The sequence below is a fragment of the Simochromis diagramma genome, unplaced genomic scaffold (assembly GCF_900408965.1).
Source record: "Simochromis diagramma unplaced genomic scaffold, fSimDia1.1 OVJJ01000816.1, whole genome shotgun sequence".
Lineage (NCBI taxonomy): Eukaryota > Metazoa > Chordata > Actinopteri > Cichliformes > Cichlidae > Simochromis > Simochromis diagramma.
The window spans coordinates 15,575,904-15,596,010 of NW_024386908.1; the positions used below are offsets into that span (position 1 = coordinate 15,575,904).

The 20,107-nt window shown below is 41.7% G+C and overlaps 1 protein-coding gene across 1 annotated transcript in view; it reads left to right on the forward strand.

The window, feature by feature from the left end:
- The first annotated feature begins 125 nt into the window (after window positions 1-125).
- The window catches only part of LOC120735900 (FYVE, RhoGEF and PH domain-containing protein 6-like), a 28,258-nt gene continuing 8,276 nt past the window's right edge, over window positions 126-20,107 (forward strand). Inside the window, exons 1-6 of the mRNA XM_040035672.1 lie at window positions 126-390; window positions 2,077-4,126; window positions 11,407-11,518; window positions 14,870-14,937; window positions 15,016-15,046; window positions 19,730-19,881. Of these exons, the coding sequence (XP_039891606.1) occupies window positions 381-390; window positions 2,077-4,126; window positions 11,407-11,518; window positions 14,870-14,937; window positions 15,016-15,046; window positions 19,730-19,881 (2,423 nt within the window). The 5' untranslated portion in view covers window positions 126-380. The remainder of the gene's footprint in view (window positions 391-2,076; window positions 4,127-11,406; window positions 11,519-14,869; window positions 14,938-15,015; window positions 15,047-19,729; window positions 19,882-20,107) is intronic.

Below are 20,107 nucleotides of genomic sequence, written 5' to 3' on the forward strand. Positions count from 1 at the left end.
TACTCGTATGTTTGAAGACAATGTGCTAACATACACGCTTTACTTCACAATTTAATTTTCTATACGTCTTCTTTGAAATGTAATGTATTTTGTAAACTAGGACCGGAAATCTGTTGTTTGCTATGTCCAATTTTAGATTTACACAGTTGGAGGAAAAGCACCGTGGCTGAAAACTTGGAAAAATGGGAAAAGTAGCAGGCGTTAAGACTTTATCCGCGCATCCGCTGGCGAGATAAGGAACCACAGAGATGTATCTGCATGTTTCACCCACGGAGCGGATTTCACGCTGACAATAATGTCGAAGGAGGAAAAAACGCAGATTTCCTCGCAATTCCATTGAAAGTAAATTTACTCATGGAGAGAGGAGCAAGTCGGGAGTCATGAGCACAGGTTTGTGTCGTGGGGGAGTTGAAAAAAATCTGCTTTGCAAGCGTATTTTGTGGCAATAAAAGTACATGTAATGTCTTTTAGTTTTATTCGTGATACTTTTTCAGAAAGAAATGGTCAATTTCCACGCTGTAGCTGTCGGTAGCACCACTCTATTTTTATCCAGCCAGAGTTAATTACAGTTTTTCTTAATAACAGCTTCCAAAAAGACATAAAACTGAACTGTTCCGACCTCAGTTTGAGTGCTTTGTAAAAACTCAGTGAAAAACAGCAGTTTCTTTTTGTTATCTAAACCTCTGTTGCAGCTGGAGGGGGTTAAATCCTTTGTCTCAAAACATCTGTCCTGCTGTTCCTGAAACATGTCGGACTTAATATCAAGCTGCAGCCCAAACATTTCACGAAAAGCAGCAAACATGTCTCTGGATGAAAGTCTTTTCATTTTATTTGGGGGTTATACTTTTTAAACGTTTTAATAAATATGCCCGGCGTTGCCTTATAGAACTAAACATAACACCAGATTGCGTTTTAAAACATGCGAATTTAAAGTTGCTTCTTTAATAAATATGGTTGTGTGTCTTCCAGAGTGTAGTTTATGACTTTACATGCTGTTGTTGCATACGCTGACAGATTCGGCTCATAGATAAAACAGAAAGAAACAATAAAATTAAAAGTTGTGTATCCACACTCTTCTTACCAACACCGCCATCCATCGTGGGGTTTTTCTTAAGTTTGGGTGAAGCACTTCGCAAAGTGTACGCTTACTAACATGAAGTGTGCGCCGAATTGAAGGGTGGTTCTCGGTGATCAGAAAAAAATTCAATCACTATTTATTAGTAGTTATTACTGGTTGCAGTCACAGTGAATTAATGTTTTGCGATGTTTTTGAAGGGAATTTGGTTGGAGTCAGGCTTTCAGCTGCAACCGGAGAGCGGTTTTCGATCGTTGGCCTTTTCCGAAACATCCGCTCGATGACTCGACTTCTCGTGGTGTCGGCCAGCCAACAGTTTGAACCAATAGAGTGGAAAATATAGCCTACAATCCTAAACCAGAGGGTTTTTTTTTTTTTAAATTAACGAATATACTTTTTTTTCTATTTTAACCTTTATTTAATCAGATTATTTCCTAATAGGATTAGGAATGCTAAGAAAGGATTTTTTTCAGGAAAACAAACTGTCATGAAGAAGAGTAGGAAATGCTCTTGAGTACACAGGTCTATCGACAAATAAGAATAAACTGTGACTTATTTAAGGACAAATTGGACCAAGAAGAGATAATACAGTAAACGCCAAGGTTATTATAGTGAACTGATACAACATTAAACAACAACACTGAACATTTTCAAACAGAAATATAAACTGAACTGATAGAGAAATAAATAAAAGATTTCAGAATTATCAGAAAATGCAAACTATGAAAAGAAATCTGGTCCAGCCATACCAAATATGTCAGAAATTAAGCATGTTTGAATCAAATAATCTAGATTTGCTGCCACCTTCAAACATTAGATACGTCAGTTCACACTCATGAGTAAATACTTTGTTATAACGGGGAAGATGGTGCAAAATAGTTGAAAATTACTAATTTCCTATCTTCGCCCTGTCAGTGACCTTGTGACCTGAGCTTGCCTGTGCTTACATTAGAGGAGGCATGGCTTTTGTGTCTGACACTCCCTCTCTTTCTAACACACAGGTGTAAAGAAGCCTCCATTAGCTCCCAAACCTAAACTCCCCGTCACTACCAAACCTTCACCCCCGCCCGTCGCTCCCAAACCGGGACTCATTTGTCAGCCTTTGGCGGTCTCCCAGCCCTCCCCTTCCACTCTGAAGAGGGCAAAACCGGCTGTTGCCCCCAAACCATGCATCCCCAAATACTCTGTTGCCTCTTCTCCCCCGGTTTCACCCCCGCCGCCACCCAAGCCTGCTGAACTGCTTATCCCATCTCAGGAACAGCAGGAGGCTTTTGATGATGGCCTCAATCTTCTCAACTCCAAAAACGGGATATTATCTGAGGCTAGCAGACGTGAATCGGATTACATCATTCCCACCTGCTCCTGTGGGCTCCGGGACTGTGCACAGTGTCAGCCCCTGGAAAATGGGAGCACATCTGAGGCTGGGGGACATTCACACAAAGAGCTGTTAGAGAATGGCGTTTCCAAAGAGGGGTTCGTGGGGTCAAAGCCACGAAAGGGTGGAGAAAATCAAGAGGAAGATAAGGGTGAAAGTGTGCAGATTAGCAAAAAGCCCAGGGGTAAACCTCAGAGACAGAAACACCTTGATAGGGGACTGGTAAGCAAGGAGGTACAGAGGACTAAGGAGCAGGAAGTAACTTTAAAAAATCAGGAAAGCCATGCTGCTGAGCTCGATGTCTCTAAAGTATCGACGGAGGCCCAAAACACACACTTGAAGTCAGCCTGTGATGTCATAGGTGGTATCATTGTCTTCTCAAGCATCTCTCCTCTTGAATTGCCTACAGAGTACTCTGAAAGCAGCAACACTGTCAGCAGAGTGTCTCCTACCCGGTCACACCCTGATCTGCAGGTCCCCGCTGCTCCTAGCAAGCCTCTCCCAGTTCCTCAGCCTCGTAAACTTAAAAAGCCGGCCTTGGTGAGGCAGGATGGTCTGGAGGGTGGTGCTCAGGAGCAGTTTGTGGAGGAGCAGAAACAAAGGACTGAGATGAAGGAAGCTGAGGGGAAACTAGCTGCTCTGTCTCTCAGTACAGAGAGCGAGGAGCTCAAACCGGATGCGTGTGATGACAGTTCATCCCCAAAAGACTCAGGTTTAGGAGACGATGAGGCTGACGCGCCTGTCCCGCCTCCTCGGCAAACCTCTCTGTCACCTCATCTCCACAGGTCATTTCGCATAAACCCCAATCTTAACAAAAACAACTCCCACTCCTTAGACCTGCTCTCACAGCCCGACTCTGTCAGCCACAGTAAAGAGGGTGAGGCGCGCCGGGCCGAGGAAGATGAGGAGGATGGGTACGGCGACTTTGAGCGGTACCCCATCAGTCATAGCCTCCCTAAACAGATCAAACTCAGCTGTCACCCTCCTCTGGCGAATGACAGGAAAGCCTTCTCCGCTGAGGAGGAACAGTCGCCGAGGGCACCGCCAAGAAAACCGCAGAGACACAGCCTGCCCGCACCTCCTCCACCCTCCATCTGCCCTCCTGCACCTCCACATGCTAACACCCCAATGAGGGAGCTGCCCGCTCCTCCTCAGGAGAAAACAAGCTGGCGCTTCTCGCGACCCTACGTGACCTTCTTCAGCCGACAGATCCCCACCAGGAGCAGCGTGCCGCCTAAGAGTCGAGCCCCGGTGCTGGGGGGCAAGCAGAGGGCGCAGTCTTTCTCTGCAGCTGACCTGGCAACCCGGGCCAACTCTCCAAAGAGGAGCCTCTCTTTCCGGAAGCTGCTGGAACTCCGGCTGTCAGTGAAGATGCTGCCAAAGCTGCTTGCCAAGGGAGGGCAGTCCCTGGACTGCACCAGCGTCGAGTCAAACCGGGGGAAGAGGAGCCTGGAGAGGCCCAGTAGCTGCGTAGGGGAGGCTGATATCTGCGGAGAAGGCATAGAAGGCTTGGCGGAGTATGAGAACGTCCCGCTCTATGAGGAAATCCCGGAATACATGAATCTGCCGTTTCACAGTGCCAGGCTGGGCTGGCCTCATGACCCAGATGCAGCTGATGCAGACATCTACGAGGTGCAGGATCCATACCACAGATGTCAGGAACATGAGTATGAGAGGTACGCTGCTTTGTTAATCAATTTTTTCTCAGCTATTTGAGTTGATAGAAGCAGTTTAAGAGAGAGTCAGAAAGGTGGAGGGAGAAGGAGTCGGGGTGGTGACACAGTTGTTTTTCTGTTTAACTCTTTATCTCTTGTATACTGATTTCGTTGATAGCCAATCACTGCTGCCAATCTCAGTCTGCATGCTCTTTAAAAAGATATTTTAAATCTCAAGATCAGATTTTCCTGGTTCACTGGAGTTTAGGGATCAAACCCACTCAGTACACACTCTAACAAGTGAGCCTCATGACCGTTTATTTCTGATTCTGGTCATTTGGGGGATTTATTTTAGAAGGATTAAAGTAGGTTCATCCTCAGCAGTTTAGCTCTTCTAGCCCTCAGGAGGGCTGGTTAAGGAAGAAAAGCTACTAATTTATCTTGTTATTCCTAATATCTTTGCTGTATATATTCAGATTGCTGTATATATTCAGATGACAAAACGTGGTTGTTTATAAATGATTAACAACAGAATGATATAGGGTTAGGGTTAAGTTAATTATTAACCAGTGAAATCAGTACATGTATTGATTTCTTTGGTCAGTAATGTAAGGTCTCCAATTGTAATACAAACTGTGTACTCCTGGATTCATATCTTTGCTTTCAATTTAAATTTACCTGCAGGCTGACGGCAGCACTTTGACACATTTAAACTCAGACTGCTGCCATCACAGTATTTTGTTTATATTTTTAAAAATTATCTATTTGTATTTTTACTCAATACAGGAATGATTAACAACACCCACAAAACATTTTAAATAAAACAGAATTTTCCATAAAATGCAGCAGCTCTGTTATGCTTTATGTCTGTGACATTTCTTTACTCCTAATTCTTCATCCTGTATTTAGCGGTGACTTGTACAAAAATCATGTTGTGGATACAGATTTTGGTGAAGTTACATACATGACATGTGAAATAAATGCAACCAGAGAACATAACATCTCATTCGTACTAGGATAGTGAAATTAACATAACATAGAGGAAAATCATAAGAATTGGGATTTAATATAATCTTTTTTTAAAACCGTAGAGATGCTAATAATCGCTGTGTGTGTGATGATGCTTGTGAAAAGTTTGATTCAGACTAGCTCAAGCGTTAACAACTTTCAGGACCTCCCCAAGGACATGCCCACGTGTTTTAGGTCATGAACCTAAAAAATGTATAAATCTATTTACAGCTTTATAAAAACTTTATCAAGTCTTATCATGTTTGGAAAATGAATTCGTTGTAATTGTACAAAAACCGTACAAGAAATGGTTACACGGTTATATAAGATCAAATGTACATTATTGATGGGATATCAATATTTAATTGGAAAATATCAGTGCTGTCAGTGTTAATCTCGTTAAAATGACATTAACGCCATAACCGCATTAACGCGGCAAATCTCCATTAGCGAGTTAACGTGGATCGCCCCGTGCGTTAACGCGTCAACGTGTTAGCGCCATGCAGCTCATCACATGCAGAAGTAGGTGGTCTCAGACTAAAATTCTTATTAGTTTTTGTTTAACTGTGAAATATTAGGTTCACAATCATATTCAATAGAAAAGCAGAAAGTTCTAAGTATTTATCTCTATTGATTAAAATAATTTTTTAATCCTCTTTTTTTCTATTAGCTCTTTTTTCCTCTCTTTCATCATCTTTCTGAAGTGATACTGCAGAGAAAAGATGTTTTATAGTGTGAGATAAGAAGGGCATCTTTATACCAGGAACAGTGGCATGCTTTTCTTTGTCCATGTGGGGAAAAAAGACCTGCAAATTGATGTAGGCCGAGCTTTTATTACTGTCCTGTAATACCAGGTGAGCCACGGCTTCATTGCATGAACCGCCAGTGTGCAACAGGTTGGACAGGTGAAACGAGCGATTTGTGTTCAAGAGCATGTGAAAGTCAGCCTTTGAGGCAGTCAGACATTGAATTTGAATAGAGCATTGATGTGCAGCAGGTCAGGCTGTTTTCCTGTGGGTTATTTTCAGTGGCCAGGGCAGGAAATGTCTGAGAATCGCAGAAACGCCACACAGCTCTCTAGAACAGGGAAAATAAACCTCTAGCAACCACCAGCCTCCTTTCTCCTCCTCTGCCTGCCCGCCCTCGCACCATGTTTAGCCTCTTCTTAACCTCATCACTCCATTTTTCTCCTTTGCTTGGCTGAGTTTGTTCTCATGCTGAGTACATGCTAAATAATTTCACACTCGTGGAAAAGCAGAGTTTGCAAAAAGAGCCACATAAGAGATGTTTTAAAGAGAAGTATTTATGTAATAAGAAGTATAAAAAATGAAAAAGGTAGACAAATATGGGACATGATTTATTGTGGGAAGATTAACAGCTAGGGACTAAATTATGACAAAATGCCCTCGAGCAAGTTGGCAGTTCTGGACAAAACTTTACATGCACTCAGCATTGGTGTAAATGTCATGGTAATTTGGGCTTTTAGTTATTTATTTGAACTATTCTTTTTCCACAGTGGAATGTTAGTACAGTAAGCATCTTCAATGAATTTAAAAAACAAGAATTAGGTGCAAAAGTTTGAATTTAATTTCGATTTTCTCTAATCAGCTTTTGGCATAATTCTGGTTGGATATTTCGCCACTCATCTTGTTAAATTTGGTAGAGTTTGTTTAAGATGGTTGGTTTCCTGGCGCAAACCTGGCTTTTAAGGATATGCAAAACATTTTCAGTAGTGTTGAGGTTAAGGCTTTGGGAAAGCCTTTGTTTGTGGGATTGGTGTCCAGGTTTCCATTGTCTGGCTGTTGATCTGAGGTGAACTTAAATAATTTGGAAGTAGTCCTCCTTCTCCGTAATTCCATCCAGTGGAAATGTAGTTGGGTAATTATGTCATTGGCATCGGTGAGCCACTGTCAATATGTGACATATTGAAATCGCGTTTGAATTTCCGCTTGTTTTTTGCTTTCACTTTGCAATCGCGTGAACTGAGAGCGACGGTACTGATTGGTGAGTGACGATAATTTGCGCACCAATTCCTCTGACATCCTTCTTATCAATCGTTAGCTTACTATGCAAACATGACAAGTGAAATCTCCCGCAGCAAGCTTAAACATGTGAGAGGTTGATCGCGCAGAGAATCGCTGAGCGTTATGTGAGTGCGTGTGTAAAACCAGCAGCATATATATTTTAGTTCTGCTGAGCCAAATAAGACAGGTCAGGGTGAAGAAGTGACAGCCAAAGAAAAGCTCACCACAAAACGGAAAAGTTATGACAAATCAGACTATAAGGCAAAAAGAAAGTGCAGCTTTATGGTTTCATGGACAAAAGAATTTCTGTGGCTGCAATATGACGAGCTATATAACCAGGGGTGCACATAAGTGGTCCGCAAGATAAGAAGTTGCAACGCGTGTTTGCGTACATAAGATTTTCTGGAGGAGGACAGACATTTGTTTAGAACTCTTAAAGATGTTGAAGAAGCTCCGTTAAGCAATTACTTTGGTGTTCCTCCACCACAAAGAAATGTCAGAAGGAGTCCGAACCACAAAAGAAGCGCGTGTTCTCGGAAAAGTGGTTGCAGGAGGTGAGCTGGCTTCAAACAAATGATGAACGCACAGAGATGTGGTGCGGAATGTGCCGTGAAAATCCCGCTCTAGCGGACAAAAACAGTGCTTTTTATATGGACGCAAACGCGCGTTGCAACTTCTTATCTGGTGCGCGTCTTTTATTTTGACAGCGAATGCACACATGCGGACCACTTATGTGCACCCGTGTAAATAACATAATGTTCTGCCGGGTGTGTTGTTGGTTAAAACATCAATCAAAAAATTGCTCTCTTTTTTATTCGGGCTACTTACATTTATTTTGGGCTACCAAAAACTGAAGAGTCCCTGCCCGAAGGGCTACCAGGGATTTTGAAATTTTGCGAGCCCTGTAACCTCTAGATCACAACCATTAAAATGACGACTGTAGGACAGGGTCCTCAGCATATATCATGTCATTGGGACCACATTTTCTAAAATGTGATTGCTTTTAGGGTGTCATTAGCCTTGATAACTTATAAACTTCATGTGTTTTTAAAGGAAAAATCAGGATGAGCTGATTGTCATCTGTGAATAAATTGTGCTAATTGGTAAAATGCTCAACAATCTAGCTAGACATATATAAAAAAAACATAAAACAGGGGTCCCAGAATTGAGCCCTGTGGGACACCACAGGACAAAGTAATTAGAGTCTCCAACAGAGGCAATGAGCCTTTTATCTAAGCCCTTTATCCAGGCCTTGTGCCTGTTTCCTCTGTTCATACAGGTGATCATGTCAGGACACCTTAGCTAACACTGAGGTAAACTGTTGTGAAAGTGGTCTTCTAAACAATTAAGATGTGCTCTGCGTCTTAATTCTGTCTGGTATGCAGAGCAGTCTGCCGGGTGTTTGTGTGTCAGAGAGGAAAAAAGAGGGAGCGAGTGAATCTGTAGTGTTTCCCAGGCATCCGAGCCTGTTAAGTTTATGTAAGTAGCCCCGGGCTGTAAACAAGTGGCGCTCTGTGCCTGACCCAGTATTCTGGAGCGCTCGACTACAGAGAAAGCATAAGGGAGAGAAAAGCAGACAAAGAAGGAGGTAGAGTCAGTGGGAATTGAAATTTAGGTAACAGAGACACGTAGGAAAAGCAAGGAAGTGGGCAGAGTGGGCTATTCGTGGTGGGAGTGAAGGGAGATACCCATTTATTTTCATACCCCACACCCCAACGTCCACAAGACTCTGCACAAAGATTAGGATAGGAACTGACAGCAGGACACAGAGGATGAGACAAAATCAGGACGCTTTAAATCCTTCTGTTCTGAAGTCTCAGACAGGTTAATTCTATAGAAGAGACTGCGAGAGCCAGATCAAAACATTAGCAGCACAAACACATGTTGCTGCTTGTGCCTGGCACACAGCGCTGTTTGTGGGAAGACCCGAGCCAGCATGTTGTTTCATTGATGGCCGTAGGGCTGATAAAAGTGCAATGAAGAGAAAGACAGGTCTCAAAAGTATAATCACTTTTCAAATGCACATTATGTACAGCTGGGTGTTATAGAGATAGGTCCGGGCAATTAATCAGCTCTAGTTTTGGCCAAAATGACTAAAAGGGAGTCTTAAGATAAAGTAAACTCTCAAGGTTTTGTAGTTGAAATCATGGAACAAGTATTACTCAGTTCTTTTTATCAGAGGACTGCTCAGGGAATCACCAGATTCTCCACGATACAATATTATCAAAGTACCTTACTCATAATAATATTATTTCAATTTTCAACATTTTGCAGAGTGGAGTATTCCAATAATGTATCTTGTGATTTATCACCTTTTTCTAACTGAAAGTTATGTCCTCAAACTTGTTCACTATCTGTTTTATCCAATAAGATAAAGATTCTGTGAGTTTGTCAATCATACCAATACTGTCAATAAAACCTGCTATATGAAGGAGTCAGTCTGCAATTTAATATGGTCAAGTTGGTAATTACATGCAATCTTTTTCTGATAATACAGCAATTAATTGTGATAAACCATTGAAAATCACATATTTCTTGCTGTGTACATAGCCAGAAATTCACATTTAACTATTACATTTATACTCAGTAACCTTCTTGTTCAATAGGTTGATTGTAGTCGTTTGAAGTCATTTTGCAACTGTTTGCAGAAGGGTTCCCTCTAATCAGGTGACCTGTGCAATTGTGAGTGTGCAACACGCTCAAAGCTCTGGGCAACCATTTAATCACTACAGGTTGCAATCAGTTGCAGAGTGTAAAAAAATTCACTACAATCACCAGGTAGCCATCTTTTTTTTTTGTAGATGCAAGGAGGTTGCTGTCCAATTTATGTTTGCTCTGATTTAGGAGGTGGCTTTCTCAAAAAGTATTTCCAGTTATGTATGTTTTTGTGGCTCAGGGTTTTCTCAGGATGGTGGTGCAGGAGATTGGCTCTATGTTCATAGTATTCCCAGAGTATTTTCATTTTTTAATAAAATATTCAGATTTGGTGTCCATGTATCGATAAAATATCACAATACTATGCTGTATCGACTATGAACTAGTCTGATTTTGGGATTGTGCAACAGTTGGCTGTCAGCTTTGTTTCTCTGTTGCTTGCAGACGAGCGTTTGCCTGTGCAAGATTGGATTTGCATAAAAAAATTCCTAGTAAGGGGCGTAAAACTCCTTACTTTATGACCATGTGTCTCCCACCACCTGCTCCACCTCTTTTTTTCATTTGAATTACATTTAAAGTCTAAGAAAGTCAACTGGAAACCCCCCCCCCCCCCCAATTACCAGTAATGCATATTTTTGGTAAATAATCAATTTTAAAAAAACAACTAGTCACTCACATAGCTCCCAGTGGTTTGGTCCATTGCCCATGTGTGTGGCTGTCTTATTTACTTCTCCCACACAGTAATATCACACTTGTTGTAATGAGACAATATTTCATTAGCTCTGTTATCCTTGTCACCAAATCTTATGCGCCAGTGCAGCCACATCTTACAACACATGGAGGCAGATTTGTGCAGTTTTCCAAGAGCTGTTGAGTTCTCTAAAGGAAGAACTCAACCAGCTCTTTTACTGGATATAAGGAAAGGAGCTTCAGCGCTTCCTTTATTACCCCCTTATCAGAGGATACACTGGGCCTTTCTTTATGATGCTGAATATTTGTGCATCCAAACAACCAACATAGCGAACAAGTGGCACCGATGATTGTTAAAACTACTGATGCATTTTATACCATAATCTGTTAATATGCAAATATGGAAAAATTATGCAGTTGTTTTCTTATATTAACTGATCTGTAAATAAAATAAATTAACAGTATTAAAATGATCAAAGTGCAGTGGGATTTATTGTGGTGTATTAGTGTGTCTGTGAAGGTCTTTGACCTGGAGCAGACCTCCAGACCTAGTAGTTGGTTGTTTTATTCTTTTTTTTGTGGACACATTTTTTGGTGTCCCCTCATTTTCAATTCCTACCTAACCGCTGTCTGCATGACTACCCAAAATATTGTCTAATTGTATTCATCAATATTTTCCGTTATACCAAACCTCTGAAGAAGTGTCGGTCTTGACTCACATACTTCTATGAGTAAATATGTGTGTTAAATTTGTCTAGGCCCCCTTATTGCACAAGGCTTCCTTAATCTTTATTTATCCAAGGAGGGTTTTTCTGAACTCACACACCACTCTGTAGCCCTGCCCTGCTTCCCTTTCACAGATTTAAACATTCCCTGTTAAGAAAGGCTAAATTAATCTCTGTCTGTCTGTGTTTGGGCGAACAGCGGCTGCCTCATCCAGGACGTCCACTCTGAGGAGGAGGAGATCCACAGCTCAGATGACGAGGACAACAGCTCCACCTCTAGCAAGGAGCACTTGGACGAGGCAGACAGACAGGTACTATAATGAAACTCCATCTGTAACATCAGGGGAATTCAGACAATAAAATGACTCAATGTGAGCAATAAAGTAATTAGGGTTGAATTTAAACTGAAACTTCTCCCAGTACCTGATGACTGATCATTTCCATGCATGTTACTCTGATACCACAATCCATAAACATTTATTATATTTACTTACCATCATGCCTCATGCTTTCACCAGTGTAATTATTATAATGAACATCCAGTCAAACGTCTTGGTTCTCAAATTCTTCCAGCAGAGTGTCTTTGCAGCTACGAAAGGCTCTAAACACTTATTTTCAGCCATTTTTTTTCCTTCTCTTGCTTCTGTATGACGTTAAAGAGAGTGGATATGCCTAATCTGGTCATATTTATGAGGGGTAGCCAATCAGAAGAAATGTGGGGTAAAGGGGGAGGGGCTGAAAAGCTTGTTTCAGAACTTAAGAACTGTGTCACAGCTCAGTAATAGAGAAAGGAGGATGATTTTAAAATACTAGTCATGCAAAGCTACTGTAGTAGATTCCAGGAAATGAAATATAGTAATAAATATAATACATCAATTAATGTTAACATAAAGTTCACCTTTAAAAAACTATAAAGAATAATATATATTCTTTATATTATAATAATATATAATAATTTCTATGTTGAAATCTCCAACAAAATCCAAGAAAGAAATATGGAGTTTGAAAGTAGTGTAAGAGGTCCCATTTTAATGTCTTCAAACTATAGCTTGGTTATGTCGAAATCATAATATTGAGATCAGGATTAATCATTAACTCACAGATTAATCATTTCTTAAATCTGTTGACCCAAATGAATAAACGAATATGAATGTGACAGGAAAACACAATGGTCCACTCAGGAGTTAAGTATAGGTTAAAGCCTCGTTTATACTTTCGCCTCCGAGTAACATAAATGTCATCATTAGAGGGTGAGCGTCTGTGTGCCGCTTGTTTTCATGACCACGTGGACTCGTCTGGAGAACTTACATTACAGTGCACCAGCTATGACTGCAGCCCAGGAGGAGGACTTGGAGTAGATTTTCAGGGAAGTATAACAGGAATCACTACTCAGCTGGTGGTCTCTAGCTGACCATGTCTATAATGAAATATAATGAATGCAGTCCTAATGCAGTTAGAAAAATGTCTGATTCAAGTGGAAGATTTCCTTGTTTACTTTCAATCAAGCATTGACATGTGACTCCTTGTTATTCAAGGAGAGGGTGAAGCTACCGTGACTTATAGACTATATATAAAAGATGTGACTGCACAAAATCACCTATTAGTACTTTAAAGTGGACAGGAGTCACTATATGTATTGAGAAACAAAAAAAACATCTTCATGTTACAAAAAAAATACAATCCACAATCTGCACTGTAACTTTGAGATTATTTTCTCCTTCACTTACAGTTGGGCTTCATTTTTCCTCAATTCTATTATGACTTTATCTACTCAGTGAGATAATGTTTCCAACAAGTGTGGCATCTCTTCCTCGGAGGGTTTGGTTTTTTGGGTTTTTGTTTTTTTTTTGGGGGGGGGGGTTCCTACGTTGAATACATCAGTCTGTTTTCCCTGTGGACATCATGATGGATATCAAGATTCCCGATCGTGCTTCGCTAAGAAACTGTTTGTTCTGTGATGCGCATGTTGTAAACTGTTAGGTTGTAAACTGTTTGGATAGACCATTTTATTGCATAAAATAATGCTGATCTCTTCCGTGGACATCTGCTGATCCACAGAGGTCCACAGTCTTGACTTCAGGCTTGTTGCTTTGGTCAATCAGACCCCCCCCCCCCCCCCCCTATGAGCAAACACCTGGCAACAGTGGGAAGGAAAAACTCTCTTTTAACAGTAGGAAACCTCCAGCAGAACCAGGCTCAGGCAGGGGCTGGCATCTGCCAAAACCAGTTGGGAGTGAGGGGAGAAAGACAGGACAGCGTCCTCAAGTGCTTTACAAAAGTGAACATTAAGAGTAACAGGTGGATTTTTCTGTTTCAGTGCAGCTAGCAAAAAAAAAAACAACCCTTATTGCTAAAAAGACAGAGAGTGGCAGTGGACAGTATATGCTTCTTATTACCATAAAAGTCATTGTTGCATAAAATGACTTTTATGTTAATTTTATGGCAGCAAAAAGTGGCCGCCTTAGTCTGCTTTTTAGCTTTAGTGTTGTGGTTTTCTACTGTGTTACCAGTTCTGTTATTAGTTAGCTAGCATAAACTATAAGCTATAAACAGTAATTTAGAGCAAGGCTCCATGATGAAAATTAGCCTTTATACATGTAGTGCTTCATGTCCACTTGAACGATTTGGTGTTCGCCCAACATCACGAGTCAGGGGTGAGTCTCAGAGGGGACATGCTCATTCAGAAGCTACTTCTACTAATTCCTCTTTAGACCTAGAGGCTCCATCCCTCTTTTATATACAGTCTGTGGCCCGAGCCACAATAGTCACATTAATGGTGACTATCACCCATAGCAAGATTACTAAGACTCCACTATTTGTAGTTTTTAGACACTTGAAGAGGTTAAAACAAGAAAAACAGAGAAATGTTATTGTTAGTCTCATTCCCAGCCACACTAATCGGAAACCATAGTCTTAAAGTGGCTGTTTTTATTCACACTTAGTGGAAAATGCTACAGAATTATTACAAGGGCTGAAGTGAGCATATTTCCAGGGAAACATCTATGGAAAAACATCTCCAAGCGCTCTTAAAATATGATGTCAGCATGTGAAGCTGGCAGATCATTTACAGGTCACAACGGACGACTCGTATCTCTCCCAGTGACTCAACTGTCACCGCAGCAGCTTGGAGGCTATGTGCTCACATGCATCCTGCCGAGTGTGTTTGTTGCCTTTAAAAGCTTTTCAGAAGTGGGTGTGTTTGTGTGTTGAAAGTGGGGGATGTTGAGCAAACACAGAAGGGCTACAGGTTCAGGAATAGCTCCCTCAATGGCTGAAAGAGTCAATACTGTCAGCACCTGTGTCTGATGGCTCTCAGAGCGCCGGGGTATCACAAATACAGGCTCCGATAGGACCGGTCGGCCATTTCGGTCAGGCAGGGGCCAAGGCCGGCGTCCAAATTAAGTCAAAGAGAATCCACCCTCCCCCTTTCCCATTCAACAGCACACTGTTGGAGAGAGATGGGGAGAGGAGACAGGCAGAGAGGAGGGAAAGGTTCCTGCTTTATGTTGTTTGAAAGAACCTTAATGGTCTTTAAACACCAGCACCGGTGATCATGGTGATTTGCAGCGAACCTGTGAGTTAACTTTAAACTGTTTTGGCGCCGGCGTCTCCCTGGCACCGTCCTGACCGTCTGTGTTTTGTCTTTTTTTGTGAAACTTTAGCAAGAAGACGAGATGAAGAGGAAGAAGGTGGTGCACATCGCCCAGGAGATCATGAGCTCGGAGAAAGTGTAAGTGCTTCAGTCACGAGGTAGCATCTGTACTGTAATCCGTGGCTGTCTAACGGACGTGTTTCTCTCTTTTATCAGGTTTGTGGATGTCCTGAAGCTTCTGCACATAGTAAGTGTCTTGTTCAGTCAAGACTTTTATTAAAGGAGGATTTCCATGACTTAATTTAGCAGCCAAAGCAAAGAGAGTGCCCAGCATAATAAGCAGCACTGTATGTTTTGGTGCTGGCACTGTGCCGTAACTGTCTTGAGTGGTGATCAAAGCCTTTTCCCTAGGATGGATTTGAATTAGTGGGCCCTTGACTGCAGTTGTCTTTGCTCGAGTGCCCTGGCTGAGTTGATTAATGCAGTTACAATCTACAGCTGAGGCTTTTAAAGTTGCCGCAACGGAGTGTTTCTGGTTTTCTGGGGGGCCGTGGTGGGCAGATAAATGCATGGCCACAAGGTGGGGGAGGAGGTGCTTTGATCAGATCCATTACAGAGATGCACTGAGAGAAGAGTGTAGGCACAAGAAAAAGAATGAGCTGTGGGCTGTGGAGTTTGCCTGGTGGCTCATTTAGTCTGTTTGACATATTTTGGGAGAGTTGGCCTGCAGACATTTGTGTGTGATGGCCCAGTGATTTTTTTGAATATTGCAATTAACTGCAGTTATGCTGCTAACAAATCTGCTGACTATTACTGATTTGAACTATAAAGCATCGATAGAAAGAGAAATCTTTCATGTGGAGGAGGATCATCATACGTGATGAGTGTCAGGTTTGATGTGGAGAGGAAGAAAAGGATGGAAACCTCAAGCTGAATATTCAACAAAAGAAGAGCCTTTTGTTGTGGCTGATGAAAAGTTCAAAATGAAACACAAAAGTCCAACAAAATCCAAAGAAGATGAGACAAAAAGGCGTTTCAACAAAAGGAAGGTGGGATTATTTATACTAACAGGAAGGGAGTGAGAGGCAGGTGAAAGTAATTAACCAATGAGGGCAAAACAGATGGTCACAAAAGAGGAAGTAAAAGCAAAAACAAGACTCGAAAGAAAACCAACTACCTAAGTAAAACAAGAAGAGAACAATCAACCAAAAAAACAAATACTGAGTGAAAATGGAGACAATCGGGAACCGATGAGAAGGAAAACAAAGAGGAGAGTGACATTTAAAAAAATCCAAACAGAATCCAAAAACACAAACTACAAGAATCAAAACTTCAAAACAACAGTGAAATCCGGAGTTCGGTTTCTAGCTACAACCTGGGTTAGTCCTTACTGTACTGTACTGAAGATGGTGATTCAGCCCAGGAGTGCAGCCATCGTACTGCAACCTCTGGGGGCTTCTGAGGGACAACATCAGGCGCAAATAACCTCAACTGTGGCGCTTATCACCGTGCACCAGTGCACACCTCACGGAAAACTAGCAGCCACACCAACACAATATTTGCTTTGCTCACCAGAGCTGGCTGCCTGCGACTCTGCCCTCTTCCTGGTGTTTTTGCCAGTGTATTACAACCCTGTTAAAAAAGAGAGTGAAGAACCAGGCAGATGTTATGACTTAATACAGATTTACCCACTCACCTCACACCAGTCCACTCATAAGCACTCATGAGGGCAGTAATAAAATGATTTATTACTGTATTTGACCTTAGTTTGGCTCATTGAGTGTTGCTGATTAATTTTCTGTCAGCTGATTTATCGATTGTTCAACTTTCAGCTCAGACGTTTAGACAGGAAAGCTGTGCCTTTGTTTAAGTTTAGTCCAAGGACGGACTGCAGCAGGCGTTGTTCCCAGGGGGAATCCCAGGTGAGCGGGTTCAGATGACCCACGCCGAGGGCCCACCTGTCTTTCCGCCTCAGACATGGCTTTAGTGAAACCGCCGTGGGATTAGTAGAAAACGCCGCCCTGTGGCTGACGGGGGAGGGCGAGGTGCAGACCTCTGTCCAAGAAAGGAGGTCAGATCGCATTCTTCCCTCTCTGTGGCCAGCCCGGGCGCGCAGCAGCTGCTTCCTCAGGCCACAGAGGCGACCTCCAGACACGCACATGCCTCAGATAATCCTCAGTGTGTGTGTGTGTGTGTGCAGGTAGGTGCGTGGGCTCATGAGTGTACTGCATATTTGTGGTATGTTCATCCAGTTGTTTAATTTTTGAATTCTTCTTTTTTTGTTTCTCCACAGTCGACCTCTGTCTTTGTTTTAACTGCAGGTTGTCGATTTACCTGTAGGACCAGAGATTTTCATTCCCCATTTGTTAGATCCTCATGACCTGCTAGGAACCGCTTTAAAATATACAATAACAACATATGTAGGTGTTTTATATGTGCGGTAATAAGGCTTTAGTTTAAGTGTTTCAACTCTTTCTAGCTTTTTGAGTTAGGTTCAGAGAGGTTCATTATCTGTCTAATCTGTACATTAGGTAAAACATTAGCGAGTAACATAATGGAGATCATATGCAAACCCTTTTTTGAATAACAGATGAGACAAATTAAAAGGAAAACCTGAATAATGTGTTGAGAAACAGCAGATGCAGAAACTTCCAGAAAGAGACACAGAACAATGAAGCATTTAACATCCAGCCATGCTTTGAGATGTGCTGAAAGATTGATTCTGTTAATTATGTTATTGTGTCAAAAGAGCTGCACATTCACGTTTTGTTTTATTTTTTTAATGTTTTAGATTGTGAGTTTCTACCAAACTGCTGGAACAGTAAATGAAAACGGTGATCAGAGCATTATCCTTCACCTGAGGAAGGACAGTGGGAAAGAAGGATGAATTGTTTTAGGGGTCCTAAAAGGCTGGAAGAGTGTGGTTGATGGGCGTAAAGTTAAAAGGAAAGTTACACCTTTTAAAACGTTGACTTGGAATATCAGTGAGGTCATGTGATCAGGCTGTTTCGGCATAAAACAGTCAAAGAAAGGAGGTTATAGCAGGGCTTCAGTGCAAAAACCTTCATTAGAAAAGATGAATGCTCATCCGAGAGTTCAGTGGGTCAAAGCCCACAGAGGTGCTGCTTTACAGACGTGTGGGCACAAAGTGACGTTCAAGTCAACTGAGTCATCCCTGACAATATTTTGGAGTGTTGGCGAGAGCAGGCCAACTAAAGAAATGTTACAGGCCTGAATGTTTGAGGCGCTTTATATTGTCCTGTAATGAAATACCGCGCTCATATTTTTAGGGATTTAGGGGTCATGGTTGATTTAATGTTAGATTCTGCTCTCCTTAATTATCACCTAAACACCAAAATGAAGGGATCACTTATTAAAAGTTTCAAAATGAATGCATGGAAGCACTAAAGTCTCACGGCTGTTGTTTTCTGGGATACATCTGGTCAGCCAGTCATGGCTTTTAAAAGAAAACTGTCCCTTCACATCTGAGTTTAGTTGAAGAGTGAAAGGAGAGGCTACGATAGAGATTAGAGCCACTAATTAATTTTCATGTGATTATTTGGTTGTAAATTGGCTGTATATCCACACAATGTCCATTCTGGGTACACATGCTAATTAGTTAAGATGAGCTAAGATAGGGGGCGGCACGGTGGTTAAGTGGTTAGCACTGTTGCCTCACAGCAAGGAGTTCTCTCCGGGTGCTCCGGCTTCCTGCCAGAGTCCACAAGCACAGATGAGGTCAGGTTCGTTGGTGATGCTAAATAGACTATAATTGACCTTTTGCCATGTGACAGGTGAGATGGGTTCTACCCTCCATGCAAACGTGAATTGGATAAGCAGAATAAAATAGATGGATGGAGCTAAGATAAGCTTTATTTGTCACATTAAACACAACATAAATAAAGCAGAATAGCACAATAAAATCAATACAATATGGCAGAACAAAATGACCCATTAAGGTAAAAACACCAAACAAAACAGCACAAGATATAAATGTAATACAAATAGAAGCTTAATACATAAATATCTAACAAATAAATGCATGTTTGAGGTGGTGAACATTTTGTTTATCTGTAGTTGTGGCAGATAACAGCAAATACGTGTGCGTTATATTTGTTCTGAGATTATATTTTATTGTGTGTTGCGTGGTGAGTTTATCTTTCCGAGCATCTGGACAGTCATAATGTATTTCTCTTAAAGGTGACGCTGTGGTGCAGCTAAACAGACATATTTCTCAGAATATACTGCTGCTTCATTTCTTTGTGGTTGTTTTTGTTCTATTCAACAAAATATGAAGAGCTTATGATTTTTTTAGCAACTTTCAGCAAAATTCTGTCTAGAATAAAAAGCCTTCCCTTTATATATTTTGGGTAAAAATGAGACTTTAAAAAAAGCGCTTTCCCAAATAAGGAGTCGAGGTGTGGGACAAGGAATGAAAATGCCATTCAGTCCCAGATAAAGAGGGATATCTGGTTTTACAAAGGCAATAAGATAAATGGGCCACGAGCTAAACAAACACATGACAGCTACGATTGTAATATTGTGTTTTGCTAATTGTTGTACAAACTTTGCTTATCGTCTGTAATGCCAAGCAGTGGATATATTTGTGAGTGAGAGAGCGCGAGTTATCCAGGACGTCGGGATTCCTTGTCACCTCCCTACTTCCTTCCAGGTGGATGTGTGTGTTGGCATGCTGGACAAAGTCAAAGTGCTGACTCAGCTCCATGTGTGTGGGTGGGGGTGGATGTGTGTGTGTCATAAAATATGTGCAGAGGTGTGGACGGGGAGGGTGGAGGAGCGGGCAGTTTATGAGGTGCTCCTGATCAGTTGTAGTAAAGTTTGTCGTCATGTGTCACTTCCAGACTGCCCAGCTGTGTCTGTGTGTGTGCAAAGTTTTGTTAGAAGAATTAACCCATGCGTTTCTCTCCAGGATTTTCGGGATGCCGTTGCCAAGGCAACCCGTCAGAATGGGAAGCCGGTGGTAGATGAGCGGATCCTCTGTCAGATCCTGTACTACCTGCCTCAGCTGTACCAGCTCAACAAAGACCTGCTGAGAGAGCTGGAGGAGAGAGTGGCACACTGGTAACACAAACACACAGTTTTCTTTCTCACTATCACAGCACAAAAAGCATCTTTGTAGCTGAACTACACCTTATAAGGCTTTAAAAGTGGAACATAAGGTTCCTTTTATAGAGATGGAAAAGATGGAAGATGAAAGCAGCAGTTACATTGTATCCACAAATCCATCCTGACATACACTTGTAACTGTAACTACTTGTCACATTAATGCAGTCCACAATGACTGTGA